This window comes from Acinonyx jubatus, chromosome B1 (genome assembly GCF_027475565.1).
Source record: "Acinonyx jubatus isolate Ajub_Pintada_27869175 chromosome B1, VMU_Ajub_asm_v1.0, whole genome shotgun sequence".
Taxonomy (NCBI): Eukaryota; Metazoa; Chordata; class Mammalia; order Carnivora; family Felidae; genus Acinonyx; species Acinonyx jubatus.
The window spans coordinates 139955336-139977882 of NC_069382.1; the positions used below are offsets into that span (position 1 = coordinate 139955336).

General features: G+C 40.8%; 2 protein-coding genes across 12 annotated transcripts in view; both read right to left on the reverse strand.

Annotated features, from left to right (window-relative positions):
• The window catches only part of SEPTIN11 (septin 11), a 122693-nt gene that overhangs the window by 65112 nt on the left and 35034 nt on the right, over positions 1 to 22547 (reverse strand). The gene's annotated exons all lie outside the window — the stretch shown is intronic.
• On the reverse strand, positions 14482 to 22528 carry LOC128314527 (mitochondrial import receptor subunit TOM5 homolog). The gene has a single exon (XM_053217220.1). It carries the CDS (start codon positions 17464 to 17466, stop codon positions 17278 to 17280), a length of 189 nt encoding a protein of 62 aa, XP_053073195.1. The 5' UTR covers positions 17467 to 22528; the 3' UTR covers positions 14482 to 17277.

Consider the following 22547-nt stretch of genomic DNA (forward strand, 5'->3'; position numbering starts at 1 on the left):
CCTGCTTTCCTCGTGCATGCTCTGTGTGGCTGCCTCATATGCATGCGTGTGTCTCATGAAGACATGCCAACAAGGTCCATCCAATCCCCTTAGCGATTGGATCCCCAATCCCGTACAGCAACATGGAGTTTTGCCCTTGACCTGAGTGAAGGTGCTAGAGAGCCAGGTCATAGCTTGGGAGAAATTGGCCCATTCGTCACCCAGGCAGATGGTAGCAAAGAAGGGTAGAGAAGATGGACCCTTGCAAGGAAAGGGCTTTGATTTGTTTTTAAAAGTTTCAAGCAATAAAGTCCGGCAAAATCTTCTTGCTTCCACTAAGAGCAACTAACTCAGGGCATGCCAAAAGATGCTTGACCGAGCCTGCTTTTCAAGTAGAACAGGCACAATCATCGACTCCAGGGACTCATTGCTCAGTATCTTCACAAATACTTTTTATTTCCAAAAATGTGTAACAATCACTTTTGGATGGCACATAGTTCAGAAAGAATTGAACTCAAATCTTGATACCACTTACTTACCAGCTGTGTGAATTGGGCAAGTTATTTAACTTCCTAGAGTCTGTTCTTTCATCTGTAAAATGGGATAATTATGGCACCTACTCGTAAGTTTGACTAAATGAAATGATGCATATAAAGTGCTCAGGCACAGTACCTGCCATACACTGAGTATCCAGTATTATTACTTATTATTATTACTAAGAGAACTTTTTAAACCTGGAAATAACCCACTTGAAAGGAATATTAAAAGGGGATTTCTCCCCCACCTCCAAACTGCTAACGTAAAGGCCCTATCACTAACCCAAGCTCCCTTGCTTGTCCTCCAGCTAGCTCAGTGTGTACTCAACTGTTAATTACAAGCTAGGTGTTAATTAACTCATAAAAGTCTCTTCAAGTCACAGAGCATTGAATGTCTGCATCCCTCTAAAAAAGGCTGGATTCTTGAGCTCTGTTACTTTTCACGTCCTGGGTTCCGAGCTCTTCCCTTTCTGTCTCCTCTTTGAGTTGTTTCTAATTTATTATTTCAGGACATCTCTCACTGGATGAATAGACTCTGTTTCTTAACAGTTGCTACATTCTTGTCCCCTCTAAACCACTGAGCAAAAGACAAAACAGTTGTTAACTATAATTAAATGAACTTCTGTGAAGAGTGAACTAGATTTCTAAAGCAAGACCCAAAATACAAACCAAAAAGACGATGACACATTTAAAGCTTCTGTACAACAAGACACCAAAAACAAAAGTAAAGATACATGGCAGACTGGGAGAAGATTATTTGCACATATAAAAGGATGAACAGTCAGCAAAATAGAAAGAAATAGCCCAGCTGGGGGTTGGGGGGGGGGGGTGGAAGGCAAGCATGTGAATAGGTTATTCACAAGAAATAAGTACAAATGGCCAATGACCACATGAAAAGATGTTCAGCCTCACTATAATCATGGCAGTTAGATAGCCTAACCACCTGAAGATTATTGTATCTTGCAGTGCCACTGACCATCTTGACTTAAGAATTACTTAGGAAAGTAATTTCCATTCCTATATTTTAAAAGGCCTATTTTTTAAAGGACCATGTAAAGCTGGACAGAAAAGAGGCACTGTAAGTACCACCTGGCATTTCATACCCAGACCCTCACTGGCTCATTCCGATATTCTTTTAAGATGAGCAGTGTATCACCAAATATCCCCACGGTCATGACCATGTTAAGGTGGCTCTCTTTCCCCCACTTTCCCAAGCAAATACTACCCTTTTAAGTAGCTCGTAAAAGTCTTGGTATATTCACAAGTGTTATGCTACACTCAGACAAGATTCAGTGATCATAATTAAGACACATTTAGCTAAAATAATGAACTTCAATACTCTGTTACAGAACAACGCATAAAATGATTTAAGTTTTAAAAATTGTGTGATCTCTCACCAACCGACATCTCAGGCAAATGTGCATGAAGTCTCTGGTGCCATTTTTAGATCTAATTTAATATTTAAATACCAATATCTTAAGTGATAGGCTTGGGAAAAAAGAACTCTCTGAAATTAATATAAAAAACACAAAGATGCATGGAACAGTGTGATAAGCATCAGCTACAAGTCAGTCACGAGTAAAAAACCCCAGCTCTGCAACTGTTGAGGCAGGTTGCTTCTAAGTCCCCTTTTCTTTAATTGTAAAGTAGGGATAGTATCGATATTAAAGGTTTGCTATAGTTTCTTTTTTTTTTTTTTTAATTTTTTTTTTTTAACGTTTATTTATTTTTGGGACAGAGAGAGACAGAGCATGAACGGGGGAGGGGCAGAGAGAGAGGGAGACACAGAATCGGAAGCAGGCTCCAGGCTCCAAGCCATCAGCCCAGAGCCCGACTCGGGGCTGGAACTCACGGACCGTGAGATGGTGATCTGAGCTGAAGTCGGATGCTTAACCGACTGAGCCACCCAGGCGCCCCCAGTTTCAACTGACATAATAGAAAGCCCTGGTATAGTCTTGACCACTTTGAGCAATTTCATAGTAGACAACATTTAAAATATTTATCAATTTAATGTCAATTCTGCTAGCCATTGAATACATTTATATGGTACATACATACAGATATCACACATAAACTGTAAAAAAATGTGAAGATTTGTTCTTCCCATGAATCCTGTATCCTCACTTCTACAGGACAAGACATCTATGAAAAACCACTTCTCACGCTATAATCTCCAGCATTTTCACCAAGCATGTTGGCAGTTCTCAGGAAGGTAGTAAGTAATAAAAACACTCCAAGCAGCACACTAATTGCTACACAGAATAGCTTCAGGGGTTGTTGCCATACATATAATTTCAATAATTAGGAAAAATAAACCCAGGGAAGACCCTGAACGCAGCATCAAAGAGAACTACAAAGAGAACAACCTTTACCATTTCCCAAGGCTGCCTCACCCGGTCACTCCACAATATTTTCTGATGAACAGGAGCAAATTATCTTATGCTTTGTCAACTCCAATTTTTATGGTCTGAGCAACCCCGGGCTGAGACAAGAAACAGGTGAAATGAAAATTAAATCTTCAGCCCATTGCATTTGTGTTCATTTCTTAGCCCTTCAAAGCTCCCTCTTGTCAACCATTAAATAATGCTGAGAATTCCTGGGGAAATTTAGCAGATCGTTAAATTCTTTGTTCGGTAATCTTCTTCCAGGATGTTATGCCAGTTATTTTTACTGATTAAGTCCACTATACAGGCAGAAAGCCTGGGCCTGTTACTGCACAGTTATTTTTGATGTATTCACTGAGGAATTCCTTTTGCCAGGCACTATTCTTTGCTGAATGGACAATACGAAAATGAATCAGGCATGAAAACTATGGTACAACATACCTGCTTATTACAAGAGCCTAAGATAAATGGGAATTCAGAAAGCTGTCTTCCAAACTCTGCCTGGGTGAAGGGAAAGCAGAGTGGCCTGGAAAGTCTTGAAGGATGAGTAGCTACAGAGGGTGGGGGGAAGAGGCTAGGAGAAAGGCATTTACATGAGGTGCAAGACAGAGTGTGAAAAAAGGGGACGTATGGTGCCCAGGGCCCTGCAAGGAGGCAGACCCTGCAAGGAACTGCAGGAACCAATTGAGGATTATGAAAAGAAAGGCATCAAATCATGGAAAGACCAGCATACCATCCTGGGGAGGTGAGCCTTCATCCTGAAGAGAACAGTAGGGAAGGGTATTTTTGCAGAAATAAATTAAGAGGGAGGAAAACAGACTCAGCCTGTCCGACACTTTTTTCCTGCAGAAAACCTTTACCCCACTAAAAAGGCCCTTTAGTTCTAAAGTTTAGTTCTGTAGTTCTTTTCAAGAACTAGAGTAAAGCACTCGAATTTAAAGTAATAGTCAAAAGGGGCCTGAAATGTCAGAAGTGAATTTCTAACTAACCCTCCAGTTCAAAGTAGTACAGAAAAATCGCATTTCCAAGTGGCTGTTTGTGATGGCTCTTCAGCTGTATTTATTCAGCTGTGGGGCACTAAGATCTTTATGAACCATCAATTTTGTAGAGTTTGGCTTTCGCCAATTGACTGGATTTAGGTTGGATTTCTGTTTTCTAATTTATTAAGAAAAATGAGCATATATTAAATATTAATTCCCTTGATGCCTAAAGTCAAAAGATATATTTCATTTTGTCAGCAGTCTCAAATATGATTCAGAGGTCATAATATCCTTCAAATAAATTTTCCCCTATCAGAGTTAAGTTCCCATGTCTCTTATTTTATACTTAGTTTTGTAATCCCCAAAATACTAAAATGCCACGTCTTTTACAAAAGTTGTTTTGAGAAAGCCAATGTTCAGTGGATTCAATTCAGAAAACTAGGAGAAGAAAAGGTCTAAAGTTTATGACATTTCTTTCTGTGGGTCCATTTGCTCCCCCCACTCCTCCACCACCAAATCACAATTAGGCTTCAATTTCAGTAACAGGGCAATGTTTTCAAGAGTCTCAGATCCCCAACTCGGGGTGTAATATTAATATAACTGCATACCAAAGTATTGTGCTGTTGACCAAGACAAAATGAAAATCATTCTCATTTCAACTGACTTCTGTTGGCCTGAAAACAGAAACAAATCCAGCATCTGACTTTGGCTTGGTCGTCTTTTCTTCAAGGCAAAGGGAGGCTTTTCAAGCCAAACATAGCACGTGGGGGAAAGACTGTTCCACATATGCACACAGAGCTTTCAATACCACATTTCTCAGTAAAAAAATGCTCTAGTATAACAATGTTTGAGCAGGATAACATGAGAAGGGCTGAATGGTCGATGACCATGTAAAATGTCAACCATGCCTTTAGAAGAACAGGAAGCTACCCCAATACTCATCACCCTTTTGCTCAAGCTACTGTCTTGAAGCATATGACACTACCATTTTTGTAGTTGAAACAACTGAAATCAACTATTTCATGTGGTTCAACCCACCACTAGGAAACTGCAGAAAGGTAATAAATTGCCACATTTTCCTGTTGAGTACCTAACTGGTTTTTGCTTTCTAAAAATAGTATGGAAAGGTAGGCTTTTGGAAAGAAGCGTACGAAAACTGACACAAGAACAGCACCAGAAATTTTAACAACAAAAATGTTTTGGGGTGCCTGGGTGGCTCAGGCAGTTAAGTGTCTGACTCTTGATTTTGGCTCAGGTCATGATCTCACGGTTCCAGAGATCAAGCCCCCTGTTGGTGTCTGTCAGTGTACAGCCTGCTTGGGATTCTCTCTCTCCCTCTCTCTGCCCCACCCCAACTGGCACACACTCATTGTTTCTCTCTGTTAAAAAAAAAAAAAAAAAAAAGTTCTAACAAGGACAAACTAAATCTACTGCCTAGGAAGATCTTTTCTACCTATTCTGTTTACTAAACATCTGACTTCCTTGTTTTTCTGAAAGACTGCCTAATTGCCACAAATAAATCCTGGAAGACACATTTTCCTATAGGCAGGAAGAAGAAGAGAGGAAAAGAAAGGAAGGGTTGGGTTCCTGCTGGGCAGGAAAGAGTTAATGAGAACTTTCAGCCTCAGCCCAACTCCCCAGGCCTCAGTTTCCTCATCTCAAAGGAAGGCCCTGGATTGGGTGACCTCTGAAGTCTGTCCTGGCTCCAGCGCTAACAATTTATTGGGATTTGGTAACAGACCCTATTCTACCTATCTCCACTTTCATTTCACATCATCCTACTGCCAAACTCATAAATAATTTCACAGCCTGTAAGGAACAGCCATTAACTGTCATTGGACCTAAACCAAAAAGAAAAAAAATCCAACCCCGTTCACTATATATAGCACACGTTTCTGCAGAGGGACGTTGGCACTGGACACCAACACTCAAGAGTCCCCCCTGCTCTCTCGTTGTGGGCCCTAGACACACTGTACGAGGTCCTGCTCCTCCCAATCTGATCTCCTACAGCTCAGACCTGTTAGGAGATACCCTGTTAAGGAAACCATTTTCCTTACTGCCTTCAAGTAATTGCTTCACTTCTGTTTTAAAAACAAGCACCTTTTCTAGAAAAAATGCTTTACTTATTCAAATCTGAAAGCATTTAAAAAGACACCCCCCCCAAAAGTTAATGGCTTCTTTATTCAAATACAAGAAAATATAAATGAATTATCTTCAATGGAAATCAGATTGCTGACTGGCAGTCTCAGCCCACGAACATGTTTATGTGGCCCACACAGTATTTTAAAAATATTTGACTTAACTGCCAACATTTTCAGATGGGGAAATTTCACCTCAAACTCTAAATGTCCGTGTTCTCTTGAAAAACTGAAAACTATGGCACCACTGAGGTCCTCATTTAGCCAGGTAGAGCTAAGAGGTGGCACACGTTGGCCCATTTACAACATTTAACTGAAGAATCTGAGAGTTGTCCTTTCGGTACTTTTTTTCCCTCTCATCAATAAGCCAAATAATGAAGCTGGTCAAAAATGGTTTATTTATATCTCTCCCTTACTATTTTACCATGCCATAAATAATTCAATCCAGAACCAAACTGAGGCCTATCAAAGCTGTGATAAACCACTGTTCATTAACTATTTTAAAGAGAATACATAAGGCAAACTTCTATTTTTTATTAATGTGATGGCTACATCAAGTTCAGCACTCTTCTAACTGTAATAAAGTGTAAGCATTAATTGAGACCTAGATTACATGAATTTATCTTCTTTTTCAAGATGCGTTATTGCTGGGTTTAAATTTCGTTTTTTTTCTAAATCTGTGAATTTAATATGATAAGAAAAATCTGCTACTCATACTAATATTTCATCCTCTTTGCTGAAAATAGTTGCTGTATTTCCCAATCAGGTCATGGTCATTTTACAAGCCTTACTAGTTACTTGTTTTTACCCTGCATGAAAAGGACAGTGCGTGTGATTTGACAAAACATCTCCCTAAGTCATGTTCTTAGCCCTAATGTGGATGCAAATATTTCTTGTCAAGTAGAGATAAGAAAGCCCATTTCACTGGAGTATTTGCAAAAAAATGGCATAAATCCTGAGTCACAGTAACATCAACACATAGGGTATTAACCAACTATTCGCTTTCTCCAGGAACCATGCAATAAAAGCAAACTGGACGAAGCTGCAATGTAGATGCTGAGATTAGACATAGCTCTTCCCTCTCTCTCAGGAATGTGGTTAACAGAAGCTCGGGGAACTCCTGGAGAGTTAACTATGGAAAAGGAATGGCATCCTGTTGCAACAGTAAGCTTGCAGTTGTTCAGAATGTTGCTGAAATTTTTAATAGCTTTTATTCTGAAACATATCATCTTTTTCCATCAATAAAACAGCTGAGCCAAGGCCTGGGCACATTTCTGATGATACAAGATCCTTTACCATCACAAATTCTTCCTCTTAAATCCTAAGTTCCAAATTTAGAATATACATATTCTGCACAATATCATAAGGAAGAAAATCATTATTAGCTCCTAAATTCAACTACAAAAGCACAGTAACAATTCTTGCTTTACATTGTGAAGGAAGAAAAGCACTTTTAAATATCAATGATGCAAGCATTATTTCCTTCAATGTGTCCACATGATCAAAATGTGCTTGCTACAAGAGTTTCTTTTATAAACAGAAATACAGAAAATAAACAGGCATTTCCTATAATAATATACACGAGTAACAGGCATAAATTCTCAACCCATAAGAGAAAATTTTATGTTATTTACACAAACATTTCTCTCCAAAAGAGTATCTATAATACCTCAAATAGACTTAGAAAAAACATGTCTGCTCTAAAAGAGGCCCTAAGAGTCTGCCGTTTTAAAAAGTAGGTAAGCGTGACTTAATGCTACAGTTTTACCTCAGCCAGTCAGCTGATCAGGCCAGGGTGACAGACCAAGTGCTGGGCCACTCAAAGGGAGCTCAGAACAAGCTACTCCTCTCTGGAAATAAACATTCTGAGGAGATTGGGCTAAAGCCAAATGATCCTCAGCTTGCTTTCCACCTTTAAAAATCCTATGACTCTATTGCACTGTTGGCATTCAATAAGGTTCAATGATAAACACTGCATATGAATGTTTAAATGATGAAATTATCCATGAACCCGAAGCTCAAGAAAAGCACATGTAACCAAGCTTGGGGCAGTAACTGTTCCATCTATGCACTCATGCCTGGCCATTCATTACAATGATGGTGATGATGAAATATCTCAACCACAGAGAATATCACTCATCTATATACTCAGTACCTATCTTTGACAAACTATAACTTTTACCATCCATACACTTGACATTTTTTTGCCTTTTGTTTTAAATCACAAATTCACTTTGAAGATCCCTGAATACCTCTTCCTGATGCCATGTTCCTCGTACCCCCAGGTCACCAGCATAGCTCTTAAAACTAAATGAGATCAGACTGAGCCTGGGATTTACTCCAAAATAACTAGGGGCATAGCGGGGGGGGGGGGGGGGGGCGCGCTGACTGGCTGGAGCAAGAGCATATGACTCCTGATCTCAGGGTTACAAATTTGAGCTCCATGTTGGATGTGGAGATTACATAATAATAATAATAATAATAATAATAATAATAATAATAATAATAGTTTTTAAAAAACAAACTTGGGGTGCCTGGCTGGCTCAGTTGGTACAGCATGTGACTCTTGATCTCAGGTTTGTACATCGAAGCCCCAAGATGGGTATAGAAATTACTTAAAAAATAAAACCTTGAAAAACAAACAAGGGCGCCTGGGTGGTTCAGTCGGATAAGCCTCAGACTTGATTTGGGCTCCGGTCATGATTTCACGGTTTGTAAGATCCAGCCCACATAGAGCTCCGTGCTGACAGTGTGGAGCCTGCTTGGGATTCTCTGTCTCTCTTTCTCTCTGTCCTTCCCCTGCTCTCTCTCTCTCAAAATAAATAAACTTGAAAAAACAAACAATTTGGGGGGTCGGGATGAGGAGAGAGGAGGTTAGAGAGAAGGGGTAAGAGATGACATAAGAATGGCCTAGGTGATAGGATAGAAGGGTTGAGTATACCTTCTCTCTTGTGTAATGTTTGGAATTTTTCTTAATAAAGTTTTCTAAAATATGAGAAAGAAATATCAGATTATAAATACTTCTAGACCATACTTCTTGTTTTAAATTTTTTTTTAATTTTTTAATCTTTATTTATTTTTGAGAGAGAGAGAAAGAGACAGAGTATGAGTGGGGGAGGGGCAGAGAGAGAGAGGGAAACAGAATCTGAAGCAGGCTCCAGGCTCTGAGCTGTCAGCACAGAGCCTGATAACGGGGCTCGAACTCATGAACCATGAGATCATGACCTGAGCCAAAGTCAGATGCTTAAACTACTGAGCCACCCAGGCGTCCCTTGTTTTAAAATTTTTAAATTTTTTATTTTTTTAAATGTTTATTTATTTTGGAGAGGGAGAGAGGCCACAAGCAGGGGAGGGGCATAGAGAAAGGGAGACAAGAATCCGAAGCAGTCTCCATGCTCTGAGCTGTCAGCATAGAGTCCAATGTGGGACTCAAACCCATGAACCACAACATCATGACCTGAAGTAAAGTTGAACGCTTAACAGACTGAGTCGCCCAGGTACCCCTAGACAATACTCGTAAAGTTCACTGTTCAACATGGTAGCCACTAGCCACATGTGGGTATTTAAATTTAAATGCAAATTAATTATAATTAAACAAGATAAAAAAAATCTAATTCTATGGTTGCACCGCCCCATTTCAAGTGTTCGATAGGTACATATGGATAGTGCATATTGGAGAATGCAGTAATAGAACATTTCTATCATTGCAAAAAGTTCTGACAGCATTATTCTGCAGACTAGGGTTGTACCTCCATTTGGAAAGAAGGCATAACCAGTAGTTAGAAGACTTTAACTTATTTACCATGGCCTGATCCATCAAATAGGAGCTGAAGAGCTTGGGTTCAAGAACAGTGTCTACTCAGACTATCTCATAAGAAAACTGTAAAGATCAATGTTTACCCAATGAAAGCTTATCAACAAGAAAAATGTGTGGAATTGTACAATTTCAATTAGGACACCACTGTAGTGGGTGCAAGGAGTTCAATGGCAAAGGCAATGTGCAAATTAGCAACATTCCAAATGTATGTTTAAAGACAAAAAAAAAATCTGAAAAATAATTCCAGTTTTAGTTTGAGAAATAACACATTTCAGTATCCAATTTTTCTCCTCCCACTCCCTTTATTTTGGAAAAAAAAGCAAAGGATTGGAAAAGGCTTTGAAAACAAAGACGTATATAATAAACAATCAAGTCATTCCAAAAGGCAGAGGTACAGACCTATATCGCCCACCCCCAAAAAAGTCAAAACCAACCTCAGAGTGAAAGCAAAGGTAAGAAATTTGGGGAAAACTGGAGAATGAATCTGTTTGGCTTGTGGTATTTCCAAGGATGTCCCCTACATTATCAGAAACTGCCTATGGGATAGGCTCAAAGTGAAGAGATGATGTGAATAACTCTGATAAGTCGAAGAACTTTCAGGCAGATACTTAAGTTAATCTGGGCCCATAAAATTGCTGAACATTAGCTCACAAGAAGTTGCCTCAAAAATTTTTACCTCATTCTTCCAATCTATGCAGTATAGGCCACAAAATTTCTTTTTCAAAAACAGTTTTAAGCTTTGGCCCAAGTTCACAGTTCATGTATCAAAAATGTTTTCCCCCATACACTCTGTATCTAGTTTCTAGATTATAAAATATATAACTGACTTGAAATGGGTACATTAAAGAAATCACAGAACAAAGTAAGCACTATACATTCAGAGACAAGTACTTCCATCCTGAGAGACTGTGGGTTCCTCTCCAATGAAGTAGAAATGAAAATTATAGAAAAGATTAGATGATGCATCCAGTTTTCTTCTTTTCTGAGCATAGCTCTTAATAGTTTGAAGTCTTCCCTCCAATAAATAGTAAAACCCTGATTAAAGAAATATCAGTTTGTTCTCAGCGTATTTTTTTTTAATTCTAGAGGAATTTGGTATGTTACCAAGTAACATTCACACTCCCTCATTTGCATAAGGTACAAGAGTCCCAAACCAGGAAACAAGGTGTTTTCATCAAAATGCAGAGGCCTGAAACTAGGGCTCGCACGCATAAAGCTCTTTGGGGAAATGATCCAAAGGAACAGGAGTGGGGACCGAGAAGTATGAAACAGGGAAGGAGGCACAGTCATCCTAAACATATGTATATGGAGCTAATCACACTGTGGGCTGAGGCTAGGGCCCATGTGGGACCCTCTGAGGAGCCATATATATTGTGCCTCAGAATTGTCCAAAGTTAGTGACAAAAGAGAGAAGTATTTGTCCACCAGATTCCATCCCCCATCAGGCAAGTGTTGGCCCATGGGATGGAAACGCCCTTGGACAGCCAGATGTGTACATAGGTCAAAATAGTGAAGCAGAGCCCAGGTGGCTACAGCAGAGAAGCCTGGGGGAGAAAGCTATAGATATGAGGTCTACACCTGCCTGAAACGCACACAGCAACAGCATGAATTACATAAAGGTGGACTGAGAGGAAGCAGGCTGGCACAAGTCTTATCCAAAGGATCAATTTTGTTCATTCAGTCACATGTTTATTAACCAGGGGGGAAGGCGGCAGGGGGGGTGGTGCACAACACAGTCTCTCCCTGCAAATCTGGAAGTAAGGCTAAGAATACATGAATGTGGTCAAGGCTAGCAGAACATATGTTTGTGGTAATGAGAGATTTATTTTTTTTTAAATGTTTTAATGTTTATTTTTCAGAGACAGAGACAGAGAGTGAGTGGGGGAGGAGCAAAAGGAGAGGGAAACACAGAATCTGAATCATGGCTCCAGGCTCTGAGCTGACAGCACAGAGCCCCCACATCGGGCTCTAACCCACCAACCGGGAGATCATGACATGAGCTAAAGTCAGGTGCTCCACTGACTGAGCCACCCAGGCACCCCTGAGAGATTTTTTTTAAAAACATTCACAACTATATTTGATCATTCCTGTTTATGTATGTATGTATGTATGTATGTATGTATATTTATTTTTGAGAGAAAGAGAACACAACCAGGCGAGAAGCAGAAAGAGAGGGAGACACACAATCCAAAACAGGCTCCAGGCTCTGAGCTATCAGCCTAGAGCTGGACACAGGGCCTCAACCCACAAACCACGAGATCATGACCTGAGCTGAAGTCAGATGTCCAACCAACTGAGCCACCCAGGTGCCCCATTCCTATTTATTTTAAATAGGGTCTTGAAGAAAGGAGTGGTGAGGGTTGGGGTGGAGACTCCAGAACACTATAAAGGTGACACACGAGCGTTGCAGGCAATCACTGCTGCAGGAATTCAGAGACAGAAAAATTACCAAAACTTGGATGGCGAGTCAAGGCTTCGAGGAGACAGTATATTGGATCTATGCCTCAGAGGTGTGCTCTGATTAGAAAAAGGGAAGACTGCATTTTAGGTGTGTGAGAGAAGGGGCAAATGCTCACTTCCTGCTGGGGTGGGGTGCGGTGGGTTGGCAGTTCTGGCTGGAGCCCAGTCTTTGGTATAAAGTCATTATTAGTTCCATATTTATTTCCTTTTTATTGAGGATGAATGTTTCACACATCACTGAAAGCACTTTGTATGTCTTAACTTATTTAATCCTACAAATCTTTGAGGAAGATACCATTATTATTTTATAGCTGACGCATGAGATGTACACAAGGTATGTAACTTGCCTAAGATCACAGAGATGGTTAAATGGCAGAGCCGATACCCTAGAACCCAAGCAGTCTGACTGTAGAGCCTATGTTCATAATCCAAATGTAATATAGTACTACTGCCTCTCAGTGAGAGAAAACAAAGCAAGAAAGAGAAGGGTGCCATCTGATGCATCTGCATTTAGGAACAGATGGGCTGGGAAAGGACAGATTTGGAAGCATCCCAAGGGAAATAATTCTGTCAAGCAGCTGGAAGTCCTAATGGCCTCAAAACCATTTCCCAGAGAGTACAGTCCCAGAGTTGGGGCCACCAGAGAACAGCACAGAAGGTCTTTCAGAAGGTCACCACCCATCCCTTACTTAGTTAGGATGCTACTGCAAACTCACGGTGAGTGAACAATAGGAATAACCACATCCTCTGCCTTCAATTCATTCTGGCTGCTTAACACACACACACACACACACACACACACACACACACACACACACACACTATTCCTCAGCATTCTACCATGTCCAACTAGAATCAGAACAGGACAGAGAGAGTGGGAAAAATCATTACAGACTGGGAAAGACTTTTCAAAAATGATGAGGACCCTTGGCTCCGTAGCAGATTCCCTGACTAGGACCCTTGACTCCATTGTAGATTCCCTGACTAGGACAGTATGGTGAACTGTTACTATTCAAAATAACCACCCCCACCCCAGCCCAGGATGGGGAATTAAATCCTCATTCCAGGGCCCTCAAGTCTTGGTCAATTGACTGGCAGAGCCACTCTTTGCAGAAGGATTATCCATCGCCATCTTGCTGAATTTAGGAGTGAAAATTGACTTTAGCCAATGAAATTCATGTAGAAGTGACCCATGGTAAGAGCTTGATAGTTCAGGGGTCAGTATATCTTTTTCCTCTGCCACCAGACTGGCAAGGTCCAGATAGAGGACCTGGATCCTGGGGTCAGAACAGCATGGAGATCTCGGAGGATGAATCAAAGATTGTGGTTAAGAAATAAACCTTTGTTGTGTAAGCCACCAAAATTTGGGACAAATGCGTTACTTCAGCATAAGTTAGTCTAATAGACCGACACAAATTGTAGCATAAGTTAGTCTAACAGACCAACACAAATTGTAGGTCTATATGTATATTGGTCTAAGAGCCTTGGTTCTAAAGCCTAGTGCTCCCAGTAACTCGCTGTACACATTAGGTGTTAGTTTCTTTGTTCCTCAGTTTCCTTGTCTATGTTACTTCTTGGGAATTTTGTAAGGATAAAGTGAGATAATTATCTTGACAATTCAAATAAAATTTAAAAATCAAGATGCCAAGAAGGCTTGCTGTGCACAGAGGTTTTTGGTTTTTTTTAACTTAATTATAGTTAACATACAATGCTACATTAGTTTCAGGTGCACAACATAGTGATTCAACAACTCCATACATTAAGCTATGCTCACCATAAGTGCAATTACCATCTGTCACCACACAACACCATTACAATATTATTGGCTATATACCCCATGCCGAAAGTCTCATTCCTGTGACCCATTCACTCTATAACTGGAAGTTTGTATTCTCTTCATCTCCTTCGCCTATTTTGCCCATCCCCCAACCCCTTCCCCTCTGGCAACCATCAGTTTGTTCTCTGTATTTATGATTATGTTTGGCATCTTGTTTGTTCATTCACCTTGTTTTTAAGATTCCACCTAAGTGAAATCATATAGTATTATCTTTCTCTGACTCATTTCACTTAGCATAATACCCTCTAGGTCCATCCATGTTGTCACAAATAGCAAGATCTTTTTTATGGCTGAGTAATACTCCACTGTGTGTGTGTGTGTGTGTGTGTGTGTGTGTGTGTGTGTGTGTGTGTACACACACACACACACACACAACTTCTTTATCCATTTATCAATGGATACTTAGGTTGTTTCCATATCTTGGCTACTGCAATAACATAAAGGTGCATATATCTTTTTGAAGTACTGTCTGTATTTTCTTTAGGTAAATACCCAATAGTGGAATTACAGGATCATATAGTATTTCTATTTTTAATTTTTTGAGGAAACTCCATACTGTTTTCCACAATGGTTGTGCCAATTACATTCCCACCAACAGTGCATGAAGGTTCCCTTTTCTCTATATCCTTGCTAACACTTGTTATTTCTTATTGTTTTGGTACTGACAGGTGTAAGGTGATATCTCATTGTGGTTTTGATTTGCATTTCCTTATGATTAATGATGTTGAGCATCTTTTCATATGTCTGTTGGCCATCTGCATGTCTTCCTTGGAAAAATGCCTATTCAGGTCCTCTTCTCATTTTCTAATTGATTTTTTTGGGAGGGTGTTGAGTTGTGAAAGTTCTTTATATATTTTGGATATTAACCCCTTATTAGCTATTTCATTTGCAAGTATCTCGTGCCATTCAGTAGGTTGCCTTTTAGTTTGGTTGATGGTTTCCTTTGCTGTGCAAAAGCTTTTTATTTTGGTATAGTCCCAATAGTTTACTTTTGCTTTGTTTCCTTTGTCTCAAGAGACATATTTAGAAAAATGTTGCTAAGGTCAATGTCCAAGAGATTACTACTTCCTTTAAGTGGTTTGAAGTCTCACATTTATGTCCTTAATCCCTTTTGAGTTTATTTTTGTGTATAGTGTAAGAAAATGGTCCAGTTTCATCCTTTTGCATGTAGCTGTCTGGTTTTCCCAGCACCATTTATTGAGGAAACTTTCATTACCCTATTGTATATTCTTGCCTCCTTTGTAATAGATTACTTGGCCACATAAGTATGGGTTTATTTCTGGGCTCTCTATCCTGTTCCATTGATCTATGTGTCTATTTCTGTGTCAGTACCTTTTATTTTAATTACCATAAGTTTGAAGTGCATCTTGAAATCTGGGATTGTGATACCTACAGCTTTGTACTTTCTCAAGATTGCCCTATTTGAAGTCTTTTGTGATTCCATACAACTTTTAGGATTATTTGTTCTAGGTTCCATGAAAAATACTATTGGCATTTTCCTAGGGATTGCATTGAATCTATAGATTGCTTTGGGTAGTATGGACATTTTTACAATATTAATTCTTCCAATCCATGAGCATGGTATATCTTTCTATTTGTGTCATCAATTTCTTTCATCTTTAAAAAAAATTAAAAATCAGGATGCTAAACAGCTTCCTGTTCACAGATGGTTTTGGTTAAGCCTTTTCCTTTCAACAGTAGGTCTGAGTAAATGTAATGGGCACCCTTAATGATACTCACAAAATTTATATTGACATGAAAACAATACACAGAAGGATGAAGTGAATGAAAAGGTGTTAAGTCTTCAGAAAACCATAGCTTTTAATAGACTTTACTCCTACTTTCATAGAATCCTATGGTTTTTTTTAATATTCTTTATGGAGAACACTGTTGGACACTTGTAGTCCAAGATAGAAGGGGTCCTACCATTCTTCCACCCTCTAGGACTCACTTGCTTCAATGTTTAAGAAAACAAGACTTTGTAGTTCTACATCTTGAGGAAGGCCTCAATACAGAACACTAAACAGAGGAAGACCTATACTGGGGATGTTGTCACTGGATCCCTCCTCCTCTTTGTGTGTTTCCTCTGTCTTCACTTCCTCTATTCTTAAGGATGCGATCTGGTCATGAAAGGAATCAACTCCTCTATCCTTTCTCATCTCCCCTCTATTCTACTGAATCCTGAAGAATTCAATACTCTGCAGGCTTTCAAGGTCTTCTATCAACCAATTCCAAGAATCTGAGATATCTTAAGTTGGGGCACAGGGTGGGTAGGATATAAAATATCTTTAAAACTGTGTAGAAAATATGCACGTGTCTTAAAGAATACACTGCATTATCTGGTCTCCTCCCACCTGCCTAGACCCACATCTATTTTCTCTACCCCACCCTGAACAGTGACGTCATAGGTGGATTTCCTCAAAAGGCTGTCTCACACCCAGAGCTTTGCAGGAGCTATTCCCTTGGCTTAGTACACTTTTCCACCTCATTTTCCTTACTCATCCTTTTGCTTCCTTACCCATCCTTCAGAGAAATTTTTAGAGAGCAGCAGGGATGGCATCTCAAATACTCAACATCGTAACTTCAGCATCTGCTCAGAGAAAGTATGAAAGAAATATCTGATGAAGCAGATGGATTAGGAAACTAAGAATGGCTATGGATGTGTTTAGGTTGTTGTGGGTTGTTTTGTTTTTCAATTTCTAAGCTATCTGTATTACTTCTTCTATAAGAAAAAACTTATGAAGAAAATCATAAATTCATCCCAAAGTAATGTTACTTAATTATCAAAACAGGTATGTGTATACACACACACACACATTTTTTTTGGAGACATAATTCCCTTATAAATAATACTTGCTAGAAAATGGAGTTTGACATTACTTACTATTATTTCAACATTCACACAGGCTGAATGTCACAGGTATATGGGTGTACTATCACTACAAAATGTCTTTACTTCTCAAGTAGTTTTAAATTATAGCTATGAAGGTCAGTTACCAGAGCCAAACTTGTTCTTAACAAGTAGAATTTTTATATCCATTCAATCAAAGAGTCCCTCACATCTTTCTGGGCCTATTCATTTGCAGATAGGAGTAGAAATTGTAACTGGGCTCCTCATATCATGCATTCACATGTGATGCCCATCTTCACATGCTTTCCAATTTCTTTAGGCTAAAAGATGTGACTTGCAGCAGGGCCACATAGCTAAGGAATTTCCATATGGAGGAGATCACATCCTCAAGCATCTTCCCTTTCACCTCCTCAGAGTCCAGCTTTGGCACAAGCCCCTCAATCAGGAACATCTCGGCTTTGCTTCCCCAGCTTTCAGCTGCCATACTCTATTCTTTTCAGAGGCTTATGCTTTATGCTATGTATTTTTTCACGACAATTTTTAAAATGCAAAAAAAAAGGAGGGGGGCATGAACAAAGCTTCTGCTTGTTGGATACCAAAGACATTCTTTTTGGAACATGAAGCCTGATCAACCTCTTCATCTCAGCCTGCCCCTCCCACAAAATATCACACTCAATCCCACACGGTCACAGTTCAGCAGGTGGACAGAATGCAACCACATAGGTCAAGTTCCTGCATCCTTTGACTTGAGCAAGACACTCACACTCAGTGGCATGGATCCTTAAAAAGGTGTCTCTAATGCCTTGGTTCTGGCATATGAGGGTAAAGACTCCTGATTTCTACCTGAGGCCAGGCCTGAGAGGACACAAATTTGATTTCATATCACCCAGCAAATTATTTTTAGAAGCCTGTCTCTATCACCTCAGCCCAAATATTGGTTTTCATGTTCCACAGTGGTTGCATTGATAGGTTGCCAGCAGGCCTGAGTGGGTCAGAGGCAGTACTGCTTAGTTGGGAGGGAGTTTTCTGTCAATCTGGATTTAAAAAACAACAACCACAAAGCAGGTATCAATTATATTGTAAAGTAGATCTCCTTAGGGAACAGGATAGAAGCTTTGGATCTGCTGGGTCTTTGTTTAAATAATGGTTCACTTCACTGACCCCAGTTGAAACAGGTCAACTGGGGTCTATGAAAGAGTTTTCAATAAATTATAAAATCCAAGAGCAGCCCATACCCACCCCACCCCCAGTCAAGTTTAAGGTCCTATAAAGAGAAATACTGGCTTAGAAAACTCTATACCCTGCCCCACAGGAAGTCTAAACCCAAAGATCATTATCAGCTGTGGCATCATCAGTGGATATAAATACTAGGCCTTCTGGCAATCAATCAAAGTAGGACATCCAAATCATTCGCTCCTTTGTCTGGACACAGACAGAGGGTGGCCCCTTTGAAAGCACTAAGCATCGGTGTCAATTATATGGGTGTCCAAAAAGACAGGGTTCAGCAGACACACAGTTTGGTTTCTAAGTCACAGCTTTTAGGAGATGGGTTAAGCTTACTTGTGTAAATCTCACAAAGTTGATGAAAACGTGCTAACAATCTAATAACTCTTACATCAGGATGGTGGGGTATGGGTAGTTTTGTTCTTTTAATCAATTTCCACAGGTCTGTTTTTCATTGCAATGTAAACACTTCATTTTTAAGGAAGATATTTTAAAGCATAAAAAAAAAAACTATAGCTTTCAAAGATTTGAAAAGGACAGATTACTATACCTCAAACACTTCCAGCATTCCTTAATAATTGCTTATAGAGTCTCAGTGTGTATAATTTATACCACTGACAGAATTTTAATTTTTAAAGACCTCCCCCTAGATGACAGTCCCTTTATCATTTAGATAGCCATCCCGCAGACCTTTTTCAGCTCCATTAAGCTTTTGCCAGGTACAAAAGAGCCAGAATCCTTCATGCAAGGACCACAGCATCAAGTCTTAGAAATGGCAATTTTGTACCACGGGAAAATAACGTTTCACTGTCAGTCCTCACCCTCCTCCTGCTGAAAACAGACCATATCTTCAGGAACCGTCTCTAATGATTCCCAGACAAGATCTTTACCTGCATCATAAGTGTTGACTCAGCAACAGGCACCTAATTTCCTTTCTCCCTAAATGGCTTACATACTCCATACTCACTGAAGTTCATCACTTCACTACGCATAGACACTAAATCTCTCAGAAAATAAAAGCTCCAGGTAAAAAGAGAAGGTCTCTCTTGTCCACTGATGTAACCCTGGCTCCCAGAACAGTACCTGGCACATAGGAGGTACTCGGTAAATACTTTTAAATGAGTGAATGAACTTGGTTTTTCCATTTCTTTTGGCTCCACAGATAAAAGAATAATTAAATAGGTTTCTTGAAGGATATCATGCGAAATCTCCATCGCTGCAAAAGTTTAAATACATACCATCTGTTAGGGATAAAGTAAGAAATATTTTTGCATTGGGAAGAAGGCTGAACTGAATAATCTCTTAAAGTTCCTTGGCTATATAACTCCTAGGCTATATAACTTGAACACCACACCTTAAGAGAGAGTGGATCAGCTACATAAAGCCTGATTCCCAGGTAGAGTAAATTACCATGTTCTGTTTAAAAGAAAGATAATAGCTGTCCTGGGACTTGGATGCAAAAATACTAACTCACCCAAAATGTGGACACATCCCTAAGGGAGAAATGCTCTCATTAATCATTAGTTATATTCTGAAACAGATGTGCTTTAGGGTCTTCTCAGAGCCAGGCACCAACACCATCCAAGAGAAAATGGAGACACTAGGGGTCGAGATTAGAACAAAAATAAACAGTATCACACTAAACTCAAACTTTTGTTTTCCAGCCAACAAATCAACTTAAGAAACATCTTAATTCAGCCTTAAGGTTTAAATGGTTATAACGGAATATAACCAATTCAAAAGACAGAAAATACTGCATCTGCCATACAAGGTTTTTCCCCAGTAAAATCTCGTATTTACCTAGGATATCACACAAAGACATTCAAGTTCAAGAATGCCTAACATTGAGAGCAAATTATTCTAACTGAACTTTCCTTCAATCTGGATGGGAGAGGCAGTTTGTAGGGAAAGGAGATCTATTCATGTTTCCCTAAACAACTTTTTTAAAAAGTCTAAATTCTAAAGGAGTAACTAGGGAAACTCCATTCATACATAGATCAACTTTGGAGTGGTTCTTTTCTCTCAACACACTCTTCCTTTCATTTGTTCATATCAGAGAATAGATAAAGGAACAGAAGGGGCAGAGAATTCTAAGATGAAGGATGTAGTGTTGATCCCTTGGAGCTGAGTTTGGATAAATCTGTATTTACGAGAGTTGTTTTGAAGGTACGACTATAGGCACGACACTTAAGGCAAGAACTGAATGAACAAAGTAAAACAATTCAACAATTCGTTGGAAATGTATGAAAAGACTTTTCAACTTTGTAGTCAACTTTTGATCACCCAGACCACAGCTCAGTCCAAAAAAAAAAAAATCTTGTTTTTAAACTGCAATTTAATCTTAATTCCAGTGACAACGGGGAATGTGCAGAGAAAGCAGTTACCTCCTCTGTACACATACTCTTTTTGGAATCTCCTCTATTATTTGAATAAGAGGTCTTAGAGAAGAATTTTGTGGGATTAAGCTCACATCTGGTTGGCAGACCTGGTGTTGGATATGATTATGGCCACACAACTAAATCTCAAATCCACATACTGTTCCTATTTAACTGACATATATGAACTAACTAATTTATAGAAAATGTGCAGCAAATTATTTCTTCCACCTCCCCCAAGCCTCAAGAATGCACCAGCAATAGGTGTTACTGAACAGCCCCCCCCCAAATTTGCATTCCTAGACACTCTCCAATAATCTCAAGCAGTTATCAGTTATTTTAGTTATGGAAATATGTGCCCTGGAAATAAGTACAGTGTGGGGACGGTGAGAGAGAAGGGGGTAATTTAACCAGATAAACTTGACCTCTCTGTACCTCAATTTCCCCCACCAGAAAAATAAAGGGATTAGCACAGAGACTATGTAAATTCCCTCAGTAACAATAATCCAGGACCACTAATTATCAAGGGCACAATTTGTGTGCAAGAGGAAACCTGATTCTTAAGCGTCAGGTCATTAAATATTAGAGTATAAAATGCCCAAAAAACCCAGTTACACTTCAATAGGACCACAGCACATTGTGACAGTGGAGAACGTCTTTGAAAACACGCCTGCAGCCAAACCACCAAACCGAGTTAAAGCACGCAGAAGGACCCCGCGAAGTTCCCGGGGCGGGGTGGGGGCGGGGGCAGCAAAAGGCGCGTGTATCTGGAGAGGAGTTCGAGGAAGAGCTTGGAGTCCGAGCACAGCCTTGCATTCCTGGGGCTTCGGAGCTTCCAGTACGTCTGAAAGTCTCTCGTGTGGAACCACAAGACCTCTCAAGCCACCACCTGCGGCCACACAGTTGTGGGAGGGAGAGGAGAAAAGGAAGGAGGCAGAGCGGGAAAAACCTCGCTCGAGGCGCGCCCCAAAACCGGTGGTGCGAAAGTGGACTTCGAACATCGACAAAGAAACGGGGAAAGAGAAGGAAGGAGGACTCCGCCTTTCCCACCCGGCTCTGCTCCTTTCAATAAAAAAGGAAGGGCCGCCGCCGTCCCTCCCCCCACCCCCCCACCGCCTTTCACCCTAGGATGCGGAGCACCGACTGAGACCGCACCCTCAAAGTCCGGCTCTGAATCGCGAGCTGAGTCTTGCACCCCACCAGGCGCTGCTCCTGCCCGGCTCTGAATTTGGGGCGGGAGCGCACCCTCGGTCCTTCGCTCGCCCAGAGCCGCGGGGCACCGGGTCCTCCACTCGCCCGCCCTAACCTTCCTCTTCCTCGCGTCCGCGCCTCCTCGGTTCGCCGCCCCCAGTCTTCTAACCTCGGAGCATTTAATACTTCCACCCACCACGACAAGGGGGCCTTGTGAAAACTTTGTGTGTGTGTGGCTAGGGCTTTTGTCCACATCCTGGGCAGGGCCAGGTCAGCCGGGTGGGTGCCTGGGGGTGTCCCGGCTCTCACGATGGGGAAGCCACCACGGAAATCCCAGCCTTTCATTTCTGATCCGCTTCTACGGCCGTGTGACAGCGCGCTTCGGGGAACAATTCCCATGCCCTGGTCGCCCCTCGGCGAGGGGGAGTCAGGAGGAAACCCCCGCACTCGGTGCCTCTCTCGACTGTCACGAGAGAAAAGGTGTGCACGCCGAGAGGGAGGCAGCCGAGAAATACCGTGCCTGAAAGAAACCCTTTAAAGGGAAAAGAGGGAAGGGGTCCTTTCTCTCCCACATCTCCGGAACCCGGGCGCGATGAGGCGATACACTGTTGCATCACGTAGTAGCCCAGCCTCTAGTCTCCTAGCCCTCCCCTCAGCTCCAGACGCGCGCCCAATCTCACGCACACACCCACAGCCGCCACCATCCGGAGCCCCCGCCCGGGCCCCGATATTCCCCCCCCGGCACCCGCCTGAAAGCGGGGACCACCCAGTGCCG